Source organism: Hippocampus guttulatus, chromosome 15 (genome assembly GCF_054856545.1).
Source record: "Hippocampus guttulatus isolate MCC_2025c chromosome 15, RoL_Hgut_1.0, whole genome shotgun sequence".
NCBI classification, from domain to species: Eukaryota; Metazoa; Chordata; class Actinopteri; order Syngnathiformes; family Syngnathidae; genus Hippocampus; species Hippocampus guttulatus.
Window position 1 is genome coordinate 9,036,245 of NC_141275.1, and position 17,853 is coordinate 9,054,097.

A 17,853-nucleotide genomic window follows, 5' to 3' on the forward strand; every position below is an offset into this window, starting at 1 on the left:
CAACATAACATTGTACAGTTGTTTGAGTTCAGACCAAAGTGTGTGCCGTGACAGTGGCGATCCCACCTTGGATCATGTAAAAGCTTAAGCAAAAGTGCTTTATATGCACATTGTTTGAGGTCATATTTCTGAAACAGGAGTTTGGGGTCGCTGGTGGCAGGCCATGAAGGAAAATCTTAAACATCAGGAAAGAGCAAGGAAGGAAATCCCACTTACAGGAACTGCCTGACAGAAATAGGAGCACTGGCACATCTGGAAAACAATGGTGACAGATACACCTTTCAGATGTTGTCGATTGCTGTGACACCTTGCGGGATGTAGCATCCCGATAAATACTAAGCGCCTGCATGTTTTGTACTTCACATTTTTTACTTTTATTTTTTTTATGAAGGGATATAGTGAGTTAATGATGGAAATTCCGAGACACTGGTCCAGGCACACTGAAACCCCACATGTACCGAGTCGGGATTCGATGATTTTTACCCGTCCCAGTATATCAAATTTTATGAGTTCACTCATGCAGTGTTTCAAACTCGGAATTGAGAGTCTTATTTTTCCTTCATGTTTTGGTCCAATTCTTTTGACGTTTTTCATGTTGTGCACATGTGATGCTTCACCGTTGCATCTTACGTCCGTGTACTAAAACGCGGTCGACTGCAAAAGGCGCAATTGTTCTGTCTCGGATCACTACGGAAGAATGTGAACATAACTTTGCAATATAATGTACCCGTGCGGCTAATTTACACGTTACATAATCTCCGATCCAGAATTGTTTCTCAGGAGACTGTTTGGCTTTGATCGGAAAGCAAAACAATACTGATCCCTTTTTTTTCCCCCGCGTGGTCACACAAATGATTCACTATTGTTTCATTGTATGAATTTGTTTTGAAATGTTCGCCTAATATGAAAATGAATAGCAAGCATTTGATGGAATGCGGCATTGGCCGACATGAAGATAAGGGAACTGTGTGAGTGAACCATATATAGTAAAAGTACTCGTTCAAAAATAACTGACAGACAAAGAAAAGACAAAATGTTTAGCAAGCACGTTTTGTTTTCGTCGCTCGTTCGGTTATCGCTATGGCAATGTTTACAAATGTTGAATATGACATTGTTCCATGAAAACAACAGGAAAAAAATGTCATTTATTTTCATTTCTTAATGAATCAGATATGCAGGTATACCTACTGGAAGAAATCCTTAGCCCACATCCTATTTGAATCTGTCTCAGCTTGTGGGAGAAAAGGGAGGGAGCAAACTCAACTGGGAGGGAAAGATGGAAAGAATGCTTCAGGATCTCATCATCTCATTTTTTTTTTCTAAATTGCAGCAGCAGAGTGGTGACTCTTTATTTTGGAGCTGCTAGTAACTTTTTCCACTCCCTATTTCTCTGGCTCGCCTTTAGCATTATCCACAGCAGCATACTTTCCCATGTTTTTTTTCCTTTTTTTTCTTTTGCAACCCACTTGTGACGTGTGAGCGGAGTTCCTGCTCTTGTTTCATGCGGCACGGTTTGGAGAGGGAGCGGGGGGTGAAAGGGCTTTGGAGAGGCAGACGTATATGTGAACGTTTTGAAGGGAAGGTGAATTGAAGGTTTCAACGAGGGACTTTTGCCTTGATCGCTTTCTATCCTCACGTGCAAAGGAGGTCGATCGGCAGAAGGACGGCGGACGTGCGGAAAGGCTGAGAGAAAGTGAAAAGAGGACTGACGAGGGGGGGGGAGACAGAAGACATTAAACTGCCTCGCGCTGTTGCCCCTGGGTAACGCTGAATGAGTGGTTACAGTTGACGGGTCCGCTTCACACGAGAGGAGGAGCTCCAGCCCAGCGGGGGAACCAGCACTTCATCCTTGGTCAAGCAAAAAACAGGACAGGATGAGGTACCAAGGCAGGGTAAGAGCCTCTCGACCACGGCGCCCCTTGTACAGTTTTTAACTTCCTACTTAGAGCATATTCGTCTATCTATACTTTGAAGAGTGAAGCACAATTCGTCATAGAGATCAAAACAAGGGCCTTATGTACTCTTGAGTTGTGATGCGGTGGTTTGTTTTGGGTTTCACTGAGCATTAACGCAGAGGAGTTAGTTTAGGGTTGTTCACAAGAGTCGGTTGTATCCAGCTGTGGTAGAGCATCAAGCCTCGCCAGAGCTGGACGGAGGCTGACCAAATAAGGAAGATTATCTGGTTGTAGTCACTCAGGCAAAAGTTTAGTCAAGTCCTACGGTGAGGTGTGCCTCCTCTGCAGAGCAAACATACTCATTTCACCACAGCTCAAATGTTTTCAAACGAAAAAATCCACGCCATGTATTGCCCGGCCTGGTTTAAAAGACGCAAGGACTGGATTCCGTTTCTTTTAAGCCTCACATGTAGTGGCAGAAGTAGTTTTCCAGTCGGGAACATTTGTTTAGACGAGGCCGAGTCCCATTTAAAATCGAGGTCTGCTTGCTGCGGTGATTGCAGGGATGAAAGTCAAAATCTCAACTCGTGACTGGCGAAAGACTGAAAACAATGTTTGCTGTGTTGCGTCATGACACAACATAGTTTGGTTGCCAGGCAACGTTGATTTTGAACTGCCCTTCTCAAAGTTGGAAAAACACGCGCGCTTCGTCGGCACGACAGCCGAAGCACATCTGCAAAAGCGCGAAGGTGTTAAATCTGACGAATGAGTGATTATGCTAAAGGAGCTGTCGCAGAGCCAGCTCGGTCTTGCCGATGGCAATCTGGCCCTGTGCTGTCTTGCGCTGAGGTATGTTTTTATCACGGTATGCATACCTACGTGATTTTTCTGGGAAAAGAAAATGTCAGAATGATTGCAGAGGTCTCCCTTCCCACATCTGCACAGCTGATTCCTTTCGTTTCACCGCCGTTTATAAGACTTAACGATGCACCCAACCCCAGTGTTTCATCTGAAAACATGAAGCTATTGCCACACCGCAACAAAAGATTCCATGGCATCCTCTGACCGCCTGCTCCGATCCTGACCCCAACATTCCTTCGTTGTGTTCTTTGGAAAATCTGACAGCCAAGCGTTAATCACATCTGTAGGGAGCCCACCTGCAGGAATGAGAGAACAATACTCCAAGGTGAAGCCGCGAGGAGTGGCTGCAATGGACTTTTGGTGGCTTTCCTTTGCTCTCACATCTTGGCTGCCGTCCACTGTTGTCCTCTTGTTTTCGCAAGCATTTCCCCATGAATACCGCTCAAGGGTAAAGGCCCTTTAGGCGACGTGGAGCGGCCAAATGAGCCCCCTGAGAGAGACACATGCATGGAGGAGAAGCCTAGCGCCTTTGTTCTGCTTTCTGTTGATGTTTTTATAGCTGTTTACATCAAATCTGCAGGGGGTTACAGAGAGAAGAAGGTACTGCTACAAAGTGAATCCAGTGTGAAGGAATGTCTGTCCCTTTAGGTACAGTTCATTTCCCTTGTCTCACAGGTGACCTGACTCCTGAGCCGTCGCTCATTTCCAGCGAAAATTTGAGTTACGAGCAAGAACGCAACAAACATGAAATAATGAACAATCATTCAAAACGGGAGGTGCTTAATTCCTGCTGTTTATTGCCAGATTAATTAAGAATTAGACATTGTGTATTTACCGTATTGGCCCGAATATAAGACGGTGTTTTTTTGCATTGAAATAAGACTGAAAAAGTGGGAGTCGTCTTATATTCCATGGTCTAGACATTATACCAATTTACGACGCTAGATGGCGCCAGATATCTGCTGAACTTGACTTGGGCCAAAGTGAACCCCTGCCACGAAGATTAAAAATAAAAATAGCGGTAGCACGAAGAAGAAAATTAAAAAACAGCGGTAACAAGGAAAAGAGAAGAAAATAATTGAAGAGATAACAGAAAAATGAGAAACGTAGCGACAGTCTGGAGAAAAGTGGGTCGAAGATCAGCCAGGTTAACCGGCAGCTGATGAGAATTTATGATGTAATTTACATTTTAAAAAAAACATAAGCCATTCATTTACGAATGTGATTGCACTTTAGATTTGAATGAGGCAAAATAACATGCTCTTTCTTTCAAATATATAGTTATAATCATTTGTTTCAGATGTACTGTAATTATTTTCTGTATAAAAATTAATTTGGGGTTCAAAAAGTCTTTTTTCAAAATTGAGTCTGAAAAAGAGGGGGTCGTCTTATAATCAGGGCCGTCTTATATTCGGGCCAATACGGAAATCAAACGACAAAACTTACAAAATCCCCCCTAGCTTAATGCTAACACGTGTTGCAAAACGTCATAGAAGTGTGAACAAAGTTAGCATTCTAGCGTCGAGTGCCATCGACGTGAGTTGCGGTCAACTACGGTTTTGTTTTGGGTTTTTTCCGGTAGGGAAAAGTCTTGGCAAACTTTTTTTTACCTGATGAAAGAAGAGAGTCTCATCTTTCATTTGGTAGTTTCTGTGTTCACATACAACACAATGTTCTGTGAGCCTTGAAACATCAATCCAAATGCTGTAAATTGACTGGCACGCAATAGTTTGGAACTGAACTCAATATTTTGTAACTGCTGTCTCGTCTCCAGAACCGCGTTGCATTTTCAAGGGTACCAAAGAGGTACTTTTGAAGGTACCGCACCATTGACAAAATACCCTCAATGCCCAATGACTCACTTTTAAAATATTATTCATCAGTAAAGAATCCAAAGCCATAACTGTTTCCCTTTCCGTTGCATGTTGTTGTGGTTGTGTGTGCCTGCGATATTTTACACTGTGGCCTCAGAGAATGTCACCGCAGGCCACTAAATTCTACCCATCCGTAATATTAGGCTTGTCGTCACGTTATGGTTGACATGTACACACGCTTTCCCATTTGCATCACTGTTATCACCCCGTGGTGTTATCATGTTGTGTGTACAGTACGCGGCGACTATCACCATCTCAACACAGATAAGCACATCCTGTTTATCATTGGGATTCTTGAAATGTCTTGCCTTGCATTGGCGAGGCTTGGTCGAACTGTGGAGTGTTGATGATAGATGTGGTCAGTAAATGCTGAGTCATTTGTATTTTATTTTTTTTTATCATCAAGAAGGGAGACTGTTTTGTAAATACATTGTGTGTCAATTGTTTGATGTTTCGTGCTTGATGTTAGTACTTGCACCATGTTTGCTTTTTTTAAGTCACATGCCACTCTAGACGATAAAATGTTGGAGTAAAAGGTTCATTGTTAATTATAATGTATGCTTTAAGCAAATTTTATCCGAGAGAGACAAAACTTTCTTTGTCAGAAATTGTCATTCCAAACCATTTTTTCCCAATCTGATCCATTTTTTTAACACGCGAATCTAAATATAATCTATTTGTATTATTAAATTATTATTTCGTACTATTATTAATTCTGTGTGAATTATTTCAAGGCTTTAAAATGAGGAGGAATACATTCAGATAAAATAGGAACAGCCCAGAAGCGCCACCTTGTGTCTGTATGGTTTAATTACAACCCCGCTTCTCTCTACAGGAGGTGGACATTGAAGGAAGGGTGCGCTTGGTGATGGAGAGCACCCTAACGGCCCGTGACAGGGTTGGAGTCCAGGACTTTGTCCTACTGGAGAACCACAACAGCGAGGCGGCCTTTATAGAGAACCTGCGACGGCGTTTCAGAGAAAATCTCATCTATGTAAGAACTTTTCTCATTATCTCTCGATAAATTGGTTTGGAGTGATGTTGGAATGTTTGGCATAATTCTGTGACTGTTTTGGCTCAGACTTACATCGGCTCAGTGCTGGTGTCCATAAACCCCTACAAAGAGCTCGAGATTTACTCCAAGCCGCAGATGGAACGCTACAAAGGAGTCAGCTTTTATGAAATATCTCCTCACATGTGAGTCTTGTTTTTCCAAGGCTTGTGGTCGCACGATGGACTGTGAATTGCTAATTAGGGATTTTACTCGTACAATGAACGTTACCTGTCTACTAGACTATGTGCCTTTATAATGTGGGCATCTCTGAAATATTGGAATTCTATAAAAGCAAGAATGAGTGATGGCTTTTGTGTTGAAAGAATTGACTCTAACATTGCTCAAATTTCAAAATACTACATGAAGTTGTTTGCCAATTGCAATTGTGACAACCGTGACAATTGACTCATTGCTTAGGCTCTAAAACAGTATTGCTTTTCACTCAGCTATGCAGTGTCAGACAACACTTATCGGGCCATGCGGACCACATGGAAGGATCAATGTATTCTCATATCAGGTGAGAGCGGTTCAGGTAAAACAGAAGCCTCGAAGAAGATCCTCCTCTACTATGCCGTCACCTGCCCCACCAATCATCACATGACCACCCTCGGAGACCGCCTGCTCCAGTCCAATCCTATTCTGGAGGTATTGAATCGGAGTTTGCAATTGGAATCAAAGTTCCACAGAATATTTCATTCACTTTAAATCATCCGACTCATGCTTTGTGTAGGCATTCGGTAACGCCAAGACACTAAAGAATGACAACTCCAGTCGGTTCGGAAAATATATGGATGTGCAGTTTGACTTCAAGGTAAACAATCCTTTCCTGGATTTAAAAAGAAAAATTCTGTATGTCAATGCCGTTGCAGCATCCTAGAAATATTGATCAAGTTAAGTCACTGTGGATTCCAGTTTCTGTGCCGCTGCAAGGTTTTAAGATTCTGCCTTTCTTAGGGGATGCCAGTGGGTGGCCACATCCTCAATTACCTTTTAGAAGAATCCCGTGTAGTCGACCAGAACCACGGAGAAAGAAACTTCCACATCTTCTATCAGCTTCTGGATGGTGGGAGCAGTGAACTTCTCCAGACGCTGGACCTTGAAAGAAACCCTCAGAACTACCACTATCTGGTTAAGGTGCATCGAGCAAAAAGTTGCATCGTACACATCAATTCACCTTGCGAGCATTGCGTATGATACCGAGTCGTCTCGATATAGGGAAGCTGTTCCAAAGTCAGCTCCATGAATGACAAGAATAATTGGAAGGTTTTGATGAATGCCCTTTCTGTGCTTGGCTTCACTGAGGAAGACCTGCAGGTTAGTCAAAAATCACTCCGCTGTATGTGTTTGGCTTAATCTGGAATACAATCAAGCTTTAGATCTCCAAAAGTACAAGTCTTCTTCTCTCTTATATGCTGCTTGTTTTCACCAATGGGTCTTTTTGTCAGAATTTGTTGAATATCACTGCCAGCGTTCTCCATCTGGGAAACATTCAGTTTGGAGAAGGCGAGGAAGGTGAAACGCACATTACCACTGAGATGCCGATAGCAAATGTGGCGAAGGTTCGATTTATCCCACAGAGTATTGGCAGATGTAATTAAAAAAAAAAAATTGAACAGATGTGTTCTTGTTTTGCAGCTGCTGGGTCTTCAAGCCTCATCCCTCAGCGAGGCTCTTACTCACAAAAAATTCACAGCCAAGGGGGAGGAGGTAAAGACACTATTGTTCTTTATTTTGGGGGGGGGGGGGGCGTTTGTGTTTAGAGTGACTTTATAGTTTGGCTTCTCACTTACATTGCAGATGATCATCCCGATCAACTTTGAGCAAGCAATATCTGCCCGAGACGCCTTAGCTAAAGCTGTCTACGGTCGGGCCTTCACTTGGTTGGTGGATAAGATCAATCAGTCTCTTGCTCTGAAGGTGCAACCATTCTTTTAATCACAAAGACAAAGCCAATTGCGACAAGGTCATCACGTGTCCATTGTCTACTCTATTGTTATAAAGGATGACATGGACCATAGCAATAAAGCCTTCCCAGTGATCGGGCTTTTGGACATCTATGGCTTTGAGGTCCTACAGCGCAACAGGTCTGACACGCCCTTATTTTGCTTTGTCTATCACGCCAAATATGTTGCAACAAATACACCTCGTTTCGTTCTTTCCCTGTAGTTTTGAGCAGTTCTGCATCAACTACTGCAGCGAGAAGCTCCAGCAGCTCTTTATTGAGCTCACGCTCGGATCCGAGCAAGAGGAGTACGCAACAGAGGGAATTGCCGTGAGTGCTTTATAGATCTCAAAATGCGTACGTTGGGCACATTTGCACTCTTAGCGCAAACATTACGCCGCCCGACTTTCAGTGGGAGATGGTGCCGTACTTTGACAACAAAATCATCTGTGACTTGATCGAGGCGAGGCACAAGGGCATCATTGCCATTCTGGTGTGTATATCGACGCCTTGTCTGAACTGTCTGCTTGCCCGCTGGTGTTGTTATCAGTTGAGTAGCGTTCCTGTCTTTCAGGATGAGGAGTGCCTGAGACCCGGAGAGACAAGTGATGCCTCATTCTTAGAGAAACTGGAGGACACGCTTGGCGGCCATCCCCATTTTGTCACGTATGAGTGAAAATGATCAAAGTGCTGCTATCTTTTTAGATCTACGGGCCACTGAACAGTTTGTTTGTGACTGTCCACGTGTGTCTTGCAGTCACAAGCTGGCAAATGGCAAAACTCGGAAGGTAATGAGTAGAGAGGAGTTTCGGCTGCTGCACTATGCTGGGGAGGTCAACTACAACGTTGATGGTAGCGAATAAGCATTCATTCATTCTTTTTTTTTCAAATCATTACAGTGTATTGCTGCAACCGAAAAATGAAAAAAAAACAAGCTGATGTCATTTTTCATTCATTCAGGTTTCCTTGAGAAGAACAATGACTCACTGAACAGGACTCTGAAAGAGGTAAACAACATTAGTAATTGGCTAAAAAGCGTGTTTCCCACTGTGTTGACATGGATCATTGGTTTTGGCCTGCGTTTAGATCATGTGCCAGTCAGACAACGAGATCATAAGTCAGTGTTTCTCCAGAGAGGAAGTGACGGACCGGAAACGCCCACAGATGGTAGGAGCTTTCTCTCTCGCTCTCTGTCTCACGCTCCCTGTCTGTCTCTCTCTCTCTGCAAAAATGAAATCATCAAGTTTTTTATATATATATATATATATATATATATACATATACATACACACACACACACACACACACACACAGATTAAATATATATTTTTTTTGTTATTGTCTTTTCTCCAGGCTGCCACTCACTTTAAAAATAGCCTATTGAGACTTATGGATATCCTCATGACGAAGGAACCGTCATACGTGCGCTGTATCAAACCGAATGATACCAAGCAGCCAGGTGAACTTGCAAACACTCTGATGACACTTCGTTCGGTAGACCCGCACAAACCTCAGAATTAAAATGGCCGAGCCGTGCTAAATTCTTTTCTAATTATGAGCCATTCATTTTGTTTTTTGCCCATTATGTTGATAGTTTCAGTTGTACGGTAGCTTGAAGTGTAACCAAACAGGATCATGCGTTTGTGGCATTTTAGAGACTTGATATGGCTGCAGAAAAAGAGTGAGATATACCGTAGGAAGAATCCGTTTAAGCAGAGCCACTCCAAATTTTAATGGTTTCCTTTTTGCGTCATGCTAACCTCCTTGCTGGAGGTGCAGTACAAAGGACAGCTAGCGAGTATACAGTGATCCCTCGCTACTTCGCGGTTCGTTTATCGCGGGTTCAGTGCATCGCGGATTTTTTCAAACATATAATTTTTTTTTTTTTTTTTACATATACATGGAGTACAGTACTGTATATGTTGCTCTATGTGTGTATCGCTGTTGTTTTGCAGCTTCTCGCGGACGGTTTGCGGACTTAAAAAAATATAGATTTTTTTTTACCTGTTTATGTTAATTGGACGCTAGTTCGCTGATTTTCGTTTATCGCGGGTGGTTTTGGTCCCCATTAACCGCGATAAACAAGGGATTACTGTACTGCATACTTCTGATTGCCACATCCCGAAGACTCCTTTATAACTGTCTGCCGACACTATCACACATTACAAGAATGACACATCTTGCACAAGCACTGTCAAATTTGCTGATACGGTCTCCACTTGCAGGTCACTTTGACGAAGTTCTGGTCAGACACCAGGTCAGGTATTTAGGCCTGATGGAGAATCTTAGGGTCAGGAGATCTGGCTTTGCCTATAGACGCAGCTTTGAAGCCTTCCTGCAGAGGTGCCTCACGATTCCAGTCACGGTTCTTCTGGGCTTAGATCTGGGCTTCATTATATTTATGTGCTAACACCCTCAGGTACAAGCCGCTGTGTCCGGAGACGTGGCCCAACTGGTATGGCAGACTCCACGATGGTGTGGCCACACTGGTCAACCACCTCGGCTACCAAGAGGAGGAGTACCAACTTGGCAGGCAAAGCATGCTCCATCCACTTTCACACCATCCTTTCTTTTGATCTGTGACAAACTTTACAGTCGTGTAAGTTGTACTCCTTCATTGCATGCAGGTCCAAAATATTCATCCGTTTCCCCAAAACTCTCTTTCTGACTGAAGATGCACTTCAAGCCAAAAAGCCAGAGATAGGTAAGTGACAATGAAATTTTATCTCACACAAATCCAAAACAATCCCGATCATTTCACCAGGAACTTCTTTTGTGCTCCAGCTTTGACGCTGCAGACATCCTGGCGAGGCTACAGGGAGAGAGCCAAATACAAACGGATCAGACACGCAAGTCAGTGCGCGTTACACTTGTTTTAACCCTTGCATGTTAGTGCCGTATATGCTTTGAGCATCATTATTTCTTTGGATGACTGCTAAGAATGCCTTTGTACGGATGTACAGTCATCGTGATCCAGTCCGCATGGCGAGGGATGAAAGGACGCCGGAGGGCAAAGAGGCGTCGACTGGCCGCGGAGTTGATTCGCAGGTGCACAACTGTCTCTCGTTGCTCTTTAGCTTTTTTAATCTGTAAAAATATGAGGTACACCTGCACTTTCAAATGAGCTCTAAGTGCTGACGGCGCAATGATATCTTGTCAGTGGTAATAGTGCTCCTGTTTCCTCATCAAACTCATCATCCATAGATTCCACGGGCACATCCAAGAAGTGTCATGTTAGATTGTCCTTGCGTCTGATTTTTCTTCAGGTTCATAAAAGGCTTTATCTACCGTCATGAGGACTACTGTCCCGACAATGACTATTTCTTGGATCATGTGCGTTATTCCTTCCTCATGAAGCTGAGTAAAAATCTGCCCACAAGCGTTTTGGACAAAAGCTGGCTGGCATCTCCTCCCTCTGTCACTGAGGTACAATCGGCAGATGTGTTTTAGGGCGAGCAGTTACAAATCCACCATTGATCTGATTTTCTCTGCAGGCCTCGGAATACCTTCACGCACTGCACATGCGCAACATGGTCATGAAGTACTGCATGAGGATCCAGCCTGAATGGAAGAATCAGGTAAGTGAAGGTGACAATTGAGATTCCACTGTGGTCCTGTTTGCAATTTTTAATGCTGAACCGACACGACTCTTGTCTAGATGACGCAGAAGGTTGTTGCCAGTGAGATCTTCAAGGATCAGAAAGACAGCTACCCTCAGAGCGTTGGCAGGCTGTTTTTGGACACCAGGATCGGTACGTGTTTCGGCACTTTCCTCACAATAATCCAGTCTAACATAACACATATACCTTCACTCCCTCGCTGTTTTTTTTTTTTTTAATAGATCGCGAGCAGATCAATCTCAAAGTTCTCCAGACTCTCGGCAGTGACAAAGTGCAGGTATAAAAAAATGCCTCCCAATGTTTGAACTGCAACAGCGTGCTGCATGTGCTTGTGCCCCACAGTACGGCGTCCCCGTGACAAAATATGACAGGAGGGGGTTCAAGCCACGCTCGCGTCAGCTCCTCCTTTCCAACACCTTCGCCGTACTGGTGGACAAGACCAAGATCAAGCAGAGGATCGACTATGCGGCTCTTGGAGGTCAGATTGTTCAGCATGTCGAGCATCCAGTCAGAATTCTCTGATCAACCAATTTCACGTAATTAGTGTGGAAATTTGTATTTGTTGATTTACAACAACAAAGGTTTTTACTGTGTTTATTTTTGTTCATTTACTTATGTCTGCAATGTAATTCTCTTACATCCTCCTACTCCTTTTTGCTCTGTTTTTTTTCTTTCTTTTTTAATCGCTGTTGGTTTTAATTTTGATGTTTGGTTCACAAGTTAATGTGTTATACTGTATTCTTATTTTTATGCATTACAAATGCGTATGCGAGGCAATTAAAAAATTCACCATGTCTCGTAATCCGCAGAACAATTATCTGCTCTTCCACTAGATGGCAGTAGGTGCAGTTAACCTCTCGCCATTCTTACAACGGAAGGCCGTCATACTTTTGGGGTTAAACAGGCCAAGATTTCACACCAAGTAAATTTGTGACTAAATTAAGAAGGGATCTTCGTTATTTCAATATACTGCACTGTGACAGATTTTCATTTTGTGCGGTGTGTGCCTTGGCTCAAAGAAGGTTGGGAAACGTTGCCCCAGAGTACCAACTTGCTTGTTCATATCCCTGGAATGCTCTGATACAGTATGCTGTGAGGTAGTAGCCCTCAGTTCATCATTTGTTCAGCATTTGGCTTCTGCAACACCTTTGCAGGATCATGTGGAGTTTCAGTGGGGACTGCAATCCACAGTCTGTCTTTGTTTTTTGTTTTTCTTTTTGGGGGGGGGGGGGGGGTTGTATTGGGAGTTTCTTTGTGAATCCAGATTTCCTCTTGAAATGCGCAGGTATCTCTGTGAGCTCTCTCAACGATGGAATGGTTGTTCTGCACCTGCCCAGTGAGGACAACAAGCAAAAAGTAGAGCAATCAAGATCTGCTTAATTGTTTACAAAAACGAGGAACATCCTAAATCCACCTTTATCTTTCCCAGGGTGATGTGTTGCTGCACTGCAACCACGTGATTGAACTCGTGACAAAATTAGCCCTGATGGCCCGCATGTTAAACCACGTCAACATCAAGCCCGGCAGGTGAGGACCCCTCTGACCGCTCAACCCGAGATCCGTAAACAGCCTCATTTTAACAGCGCTTTCACTTTATTAGCGTTAGGTTTGCAGGGGCACGAGGCAATGAGGGCATCATCGATTTCGTCAGGGGCTCCGAGTTCAAGGTGGCTAAAGGCAAAAGAGGACACCTGGTAGTGGTGAGTCTGCAGCTCTTCTTATTTCAAATCATTTGAATAAAACCAGCCTACTTAAGAACAAATTCTGTTTGATTCTGTCCTAGACTGCTCCTCGAATCAACAGCACATGAAGAACCGCGAAACCAGAAAATTGCTATCGCTAACACTTGGCTAACCGGAGGATTAACACTCACTGCTCTTCATGCGCTTGAAGCACACCGAATATATATTCAAAATCCCTCATTCAATCATACTGCCATTCCTCTTCTAGTGGCCCACTGCGTTTATTTCCTGAGAAATCAATGGGTATCGTCCCAAGCTTCTTTTAGCCATTAATGCTAACAAAAATAATGCATAATATTATTATTAATTAATCGTTTTCCACCAAAAATTGTTCCAACGTTTGCCTCACAGTTCTGAGATTCTGGCTTTAGATCTCGGCCTGCGACGTCCGTGTTTGGCGTATGATCTCCCTCTGTACCCGGGCTTCCTCTTACATTCCAAAAACATGCAAATTAAGTTCGCCGAGGACTGTAAAGTGTTCATAATTGTGATTGTGAATGGTCAGATGTGACGTGAGGGATGGCTGGCAAGCAGCGTGTACCTCATCTCTTGTTCATACTCAGGTGGGATTGGCTCTATCTCATCTACACACCGAAAGAAGACAACCGCTATCGATACACAGAAATATAATAGTAATATATTCTCAATCTCTTTTGCTTTCTTTTCCTTCGCGCTTGTTTGCCGGCATGGACAAATGCACTTTATAACTTTCGCTCCAACTTCCCGTCAATTTTTCTTTCTCACCACTCCAATGAGGGATGACTGGGGTGTTGCAGATGTTCGGGTGAATGATGCACCTTGTGATTCATTGAAGTACAGTGACTTTCAAGAACGGAGGCCACTATTGGAGGAAATATGCTATGCAAAATTGTCTTGAAAAATAATATCCGGTAATGATCGATGACATCGAAACATGAAGTCCTCACATTTCATCTTTTTATTGAAAGCCATATATAAATAAATATTATACTTTAAATATCAAATGTCATGTAAACACTGTGTCGCTGTCTTTGTAAAATAAATAAAGCAATCAATCCAATAAATAAGTCAAATAAATAGCAAATATCTTGTGTCTTTGGAAAGTCCAGTCGATGAAGGGGCCTGGGTGACAAAACAGGATGTTGTCATGTGCACTGTCAGTTGAGGGAGCTTTCTTGCAAATTTACAGTCAGAGGCAAGACAGAAACTCGGGGAAATACCCAGAGAAGCGCTGAGATGCTCATTGGTTCTATTAATAGTTCACTCCGGTGACCTATGACCAGTGCGAGACAACCCCTCAACAGCCAAACTCTTCCTTTTGTCCCTGCAGTATTTACTGTGCTTTAGAAGCCAGGAGGAGGAAGTCTCGTGCCAACTTGGTGAGGTACAGGTCAAGATCCCGTAAAATGATGTAACCATCCACACGCTTTTCCCACAGCGTTTTCGAGCTCGATGACGTGTTCAAAGGTGTCCAAGCGGTGGGAAGGTTTGATGTCCTGTTGGACGTCTTGATGTAACTCATCTGAAGAGGGAAATAAATCACAAGTGTCAATAGTTGCTCTGATTATGCCTGATCTTAAAGGGGGTCAAATGATTGTGAGCTTACATGATTGCTGACATGGCTCATCAGGTCCCTCAGGTCCATTTCAACGTATTTGATGTCCTTCGGTAAAGTGTTGAGGAGCGTCTGCACTCCCTTCTTCTCTTTTGCCTCCCTCTCCAGCTCTTTCCTCTTCCACACCAGCCTGTTCCTGTAGGCCTGCATGTCGGAGAAGGCAGCCTGTAGTCGTTGCCAATCCTGGATGCAAACCAGCCAAAGTTTAGCCAAATGGAACCAGGAAGTCTGATGGAGGTAACTTGTTTTCTCGTGCACGATTTGTCTTTTGAAAAAGTGACTGACCGTAAGCTGGAGCCAGCTGTTAAAGTCCGTAGAGAGCAATGGCAGGTCATTCAAATGACCACTTCTGTCCTCAAAGTCCTTGTTTCCCAACTGCTGCTCCTTCTGCAATCCCAACATTTTGATTTATTTTTTTGATAAGCGTTAAGATGAGCAGGCACATTAGCGATTTGCGAGGATTTTTCACCACTTACATATTTACTCAGCAGCTGTTGCACACGGGTTCGGGTGGACCTTGCGAGGCGGAAGGAGTTGCTGTATCTCGCCTTGTGGATGCCCAGTGATGGATTTGAAGACTCGGTACCGTTCAGTATGCAACAAAGAAGGAAAAGAGCGCAGCACCCAGCAATCATCTGAAAAACAAGTAGCAACATAGCAGTGAGCGTTGTTTCGTTATCCTTTTACATCGAGCTAAAATACATGATCGCATTGGTGCACTACTATTCAGTCTGTGTACCGCTGCAGACAAAAAAAATTACATCATTTTGGCCAAAAAAAGAAGCATGATTCAGCATTGTGAAATAACATTTTGACATAGTTCTGGCAGTGTGCTACTCGAAAGCAGCTAGGTGAAGCAAGGCGGCTCTATTTCTATAGCGCATTACTTGCACAAGTCAGTGTGCTTTAAATGATCCAAAGTTATAACTTTCACTTTCAATTATAGTTCAGTCATTGAACCTTTTTTTTACTTTTATGTAGGCACAATTTCCATGTAACTTAATCATTAATAATTATTGATGTGCGGCTGTTTCTGCCCCCTGCCCCTTCCGTTTAAATGCAGTGTGACTGTCCTGCCCTGTCTTGTATTTGATGAACCCTCGTGTCTACTGCGCTACTGTTTTATAATGTTCATCATAATGGTCCCTCTCGGTGTAAAACGTTTGAAACCCAAACGCTCTAGTACTGTCTATACTGAAAAAGAAAAACATTTTGTAATTTTGTAGGGGGGGGGGGGGTGCCAAAATAGAAAACAATATTTACTTTCTAAAATTTATATACAACTCTTTTTCGTCTTGGAGTCGTCTTTTTTTTTTTAAGAGAGAGAGCTGTATATGCTGAAATTTTCCTGTGGTAGCATCTGTCCTCCGAATCTACGTTATGCGGATTAGTCTAAAATGCAATAAGCACAGATACAAATACATTTGAATTAATGCAGCCTCTCGTCAATTAACATTTTAAACAGTTCAAGCAAACATCACCGAATTGAATCCGTCACCAAAATTGTCCTCATTGTTTACCGCACAACATACAATGATACGCTCAATTAAAAATGAAAAAGTCCAAATCAAGGCATTTGTCTTGATTCTAGACATGCTGACAATTAATTACCCCCATTTCACCCAAATAGGGAAAGATAGGCATACCTTGGAGCAGGAGCAGTGAACGCGTGCCAAAAAATTCTTGAGTGCCAAAACTTCATGCTACTGTGTAACTCCACCATCAATTTATATTAGCGGTCATGTTTTCGGTTCCTGACTGATCTCGGGTTTTATCTTTTTTCTCTCTCTCTCTCTCTCCCACACGATTACCGCATCTTGTGGTTTGAAACATGAATCATTCGAAAGGCAGGAAGTTTCTCGGTAAGAAACTTAGAGTCAATCTACATGAAACGTGAATTAAGTCACTCATGGTATTTTTTTTCCCGCCTATTCGGGAAGGGATTTTTCATTACACAGTCACTTTGTAGCGGCAGTAACACATCCCTGAGGACTCGCTTGGGCTTTGAGCGTTTTTTTAAAATACATTTCTATTAAGGTGCATAAAGATAAAAATGAACGAACAAGAAAATACAATGGATGCTTGTTTCAGATGCATTTGCATACAGTGCATCTGTGCAAAAGTGAGTGGATATATAAATTTGGAGGATGCATATTTGGGTCCAGATATTTTTTCCACTTATTGTGAGTTACTGTCTGATTGTAGTATGATTTTGGAAATTTAAGTTCTTCAGGGTTTTTTTTTTTTAATTCGAGCCCTGCTACAGAACTAGTTCTGATTCTTCCCAAATCCCACCCCCCAGCTCAAGCCTTAAATGCCTGCAACATGCAAGTATGTGATTTGGTTCTCTGTGTGCTGTGAAACACGAAAAGGAGATCAGCTGAATTTCCCCTTTTTCCGCTGTATTTAATAAGCTGAAAAAAAATTAACTGCGTTCCTACTTGTGCAATCGCACATTGTTTCCTCCAAAAATCCACTTTCTATCTTCCTTTCCTTTCTAAGACTAAAAATACACATTAGATGGAAGATCCCAAGTACATTTTGCAATATTTTAATAATACAACTTTATCTCATCCACATGTACCCCGCATGCAAACAAAATAGGGAATTTCATAAAGATTCAAACTCGGCTGTGCACTTTACGGGGAATATACCAGGAGTCTCATGATTCGCATGACTGGGATCAATATCACTAAATAAAGAAACCAAAAGATATTTTTTAAAATGTGAACAATGATGACATAAAAAAATTAAAATAAAGATCTGCAAATATGTGAATCCGCAGGTGCTGAACCGCAAATTTGCAGGAGTCAAATTGTATGCCAAACTTCAAGTTGTATTTTGAACAATTACATTTTTTATAATATAAGAAAATATGCATGTGTTGTTTTTTTGTACAAACAGAATGGATGTGATAATTATACAGAGGTAAATTCCTAACTTGGCACTGATGCAGGTTATTCAGTTTGGGAAGTTACCTAACATTCCAAGGTTGGTCCCAAGGTGTGACATGTAGTTGTGTTGCAGTAAATGTGTGTGTGTGTGTTAAGATTATGTTAGAGGGGTAAAACATTTTTAAATCACCCTTGGTATTTTACATTATCCTCCTGTGTCCGTCTGGAATGTATGCTGCACTATAAATGACAGTTTACTGTGTATTTTGTAAAAGATTCTCTGGCAATTTCAAAATCTCAAAAGAGCTGCCCAAAATCACCGGAAACAACACAAAACAAACCATCATAGGGGTTCAACCTACTTCTTTGTGGTGTGG

General features: G+C 42.5%; 2 protein-coding genes across 2 annotated transcripts; one reads left to right on the forward strand and one right to left on the reverse strand.

Annotated features, from left to right (window-relative positions):
- The first annotated feature begins 1,315 nt into the window (after positions 1–1,315).
- LOC147193706 (unconventional myosin-Ic-like) lies at positions 1,316–14,051 on the forward strand. Its single transcript, XM_086131042.1, has 32 exons — positions 1,316–1,892; positions 5,466–5,624; positions 5,712–5,827; positions 6,131–6,329; positions 6,415–6,495; positions 6,639–6,818; positions 6,900–6,998; positions 7,130–7,243; positions 7,320–7,391; positions 7,482–7,601; positions 7,686–7,768; positions 7,851–7,956; positions 8,039–8,119; positions 8,201–8,292; positions 8,384–8,478; positions 8,587–8,633; positions 8,713–8,793; positions 8,980–9,085; positions 9,852–9,969; positions 10,046–10,159; positions 10,254–10,330; positions 10,411–10,479; positions 10,590–10,674; positions 10,893–11,052; positions 11,121–11,204; positions 11,285–11,378; positions 11,468–11,523; positions 11,589–11,724; positions 12,532–12,602; positions 12,676–12,773; positions 12,847–12,946; positions 13,030–14,051. Exons 1-32 carry the CDS (start codon positions 1,875–1,877, stop codon positions 13,054–13,056), a joined length of 3,138 nt encoding a protein of 1,045 aa, XP_085987168.1. The 5' UTR covers positions 1,316–1,874; the 3' UTR covers positions 13,057–14,051.
- A 249-nt stretch (positions 14,052–14,300) lies between these two features.
- On the reverse strand, positions 14,301–15,218 carry LOC147193707 (uncharacterized). Its single transcript, XM_086131641.1, has 4 exons — positions 15,059–15,218; positions 14,868–14,969; positions 14,574–14,765; positions 14,301–14,489 (listed from the first exon to the last, which is right to left on the reverse strand). Exons 1-4 carry the CDS (start codon positions 15,215–15,217, stop codon positions 14,301–14,303), a joined length of 642 nt encoding a protein of 213 aa, XP_085987767.1. The 5' UTR covers position 15,218.
- Between the last annotated feature and the right edge of the window lie 2,635 nt (positions 15,219–17,853).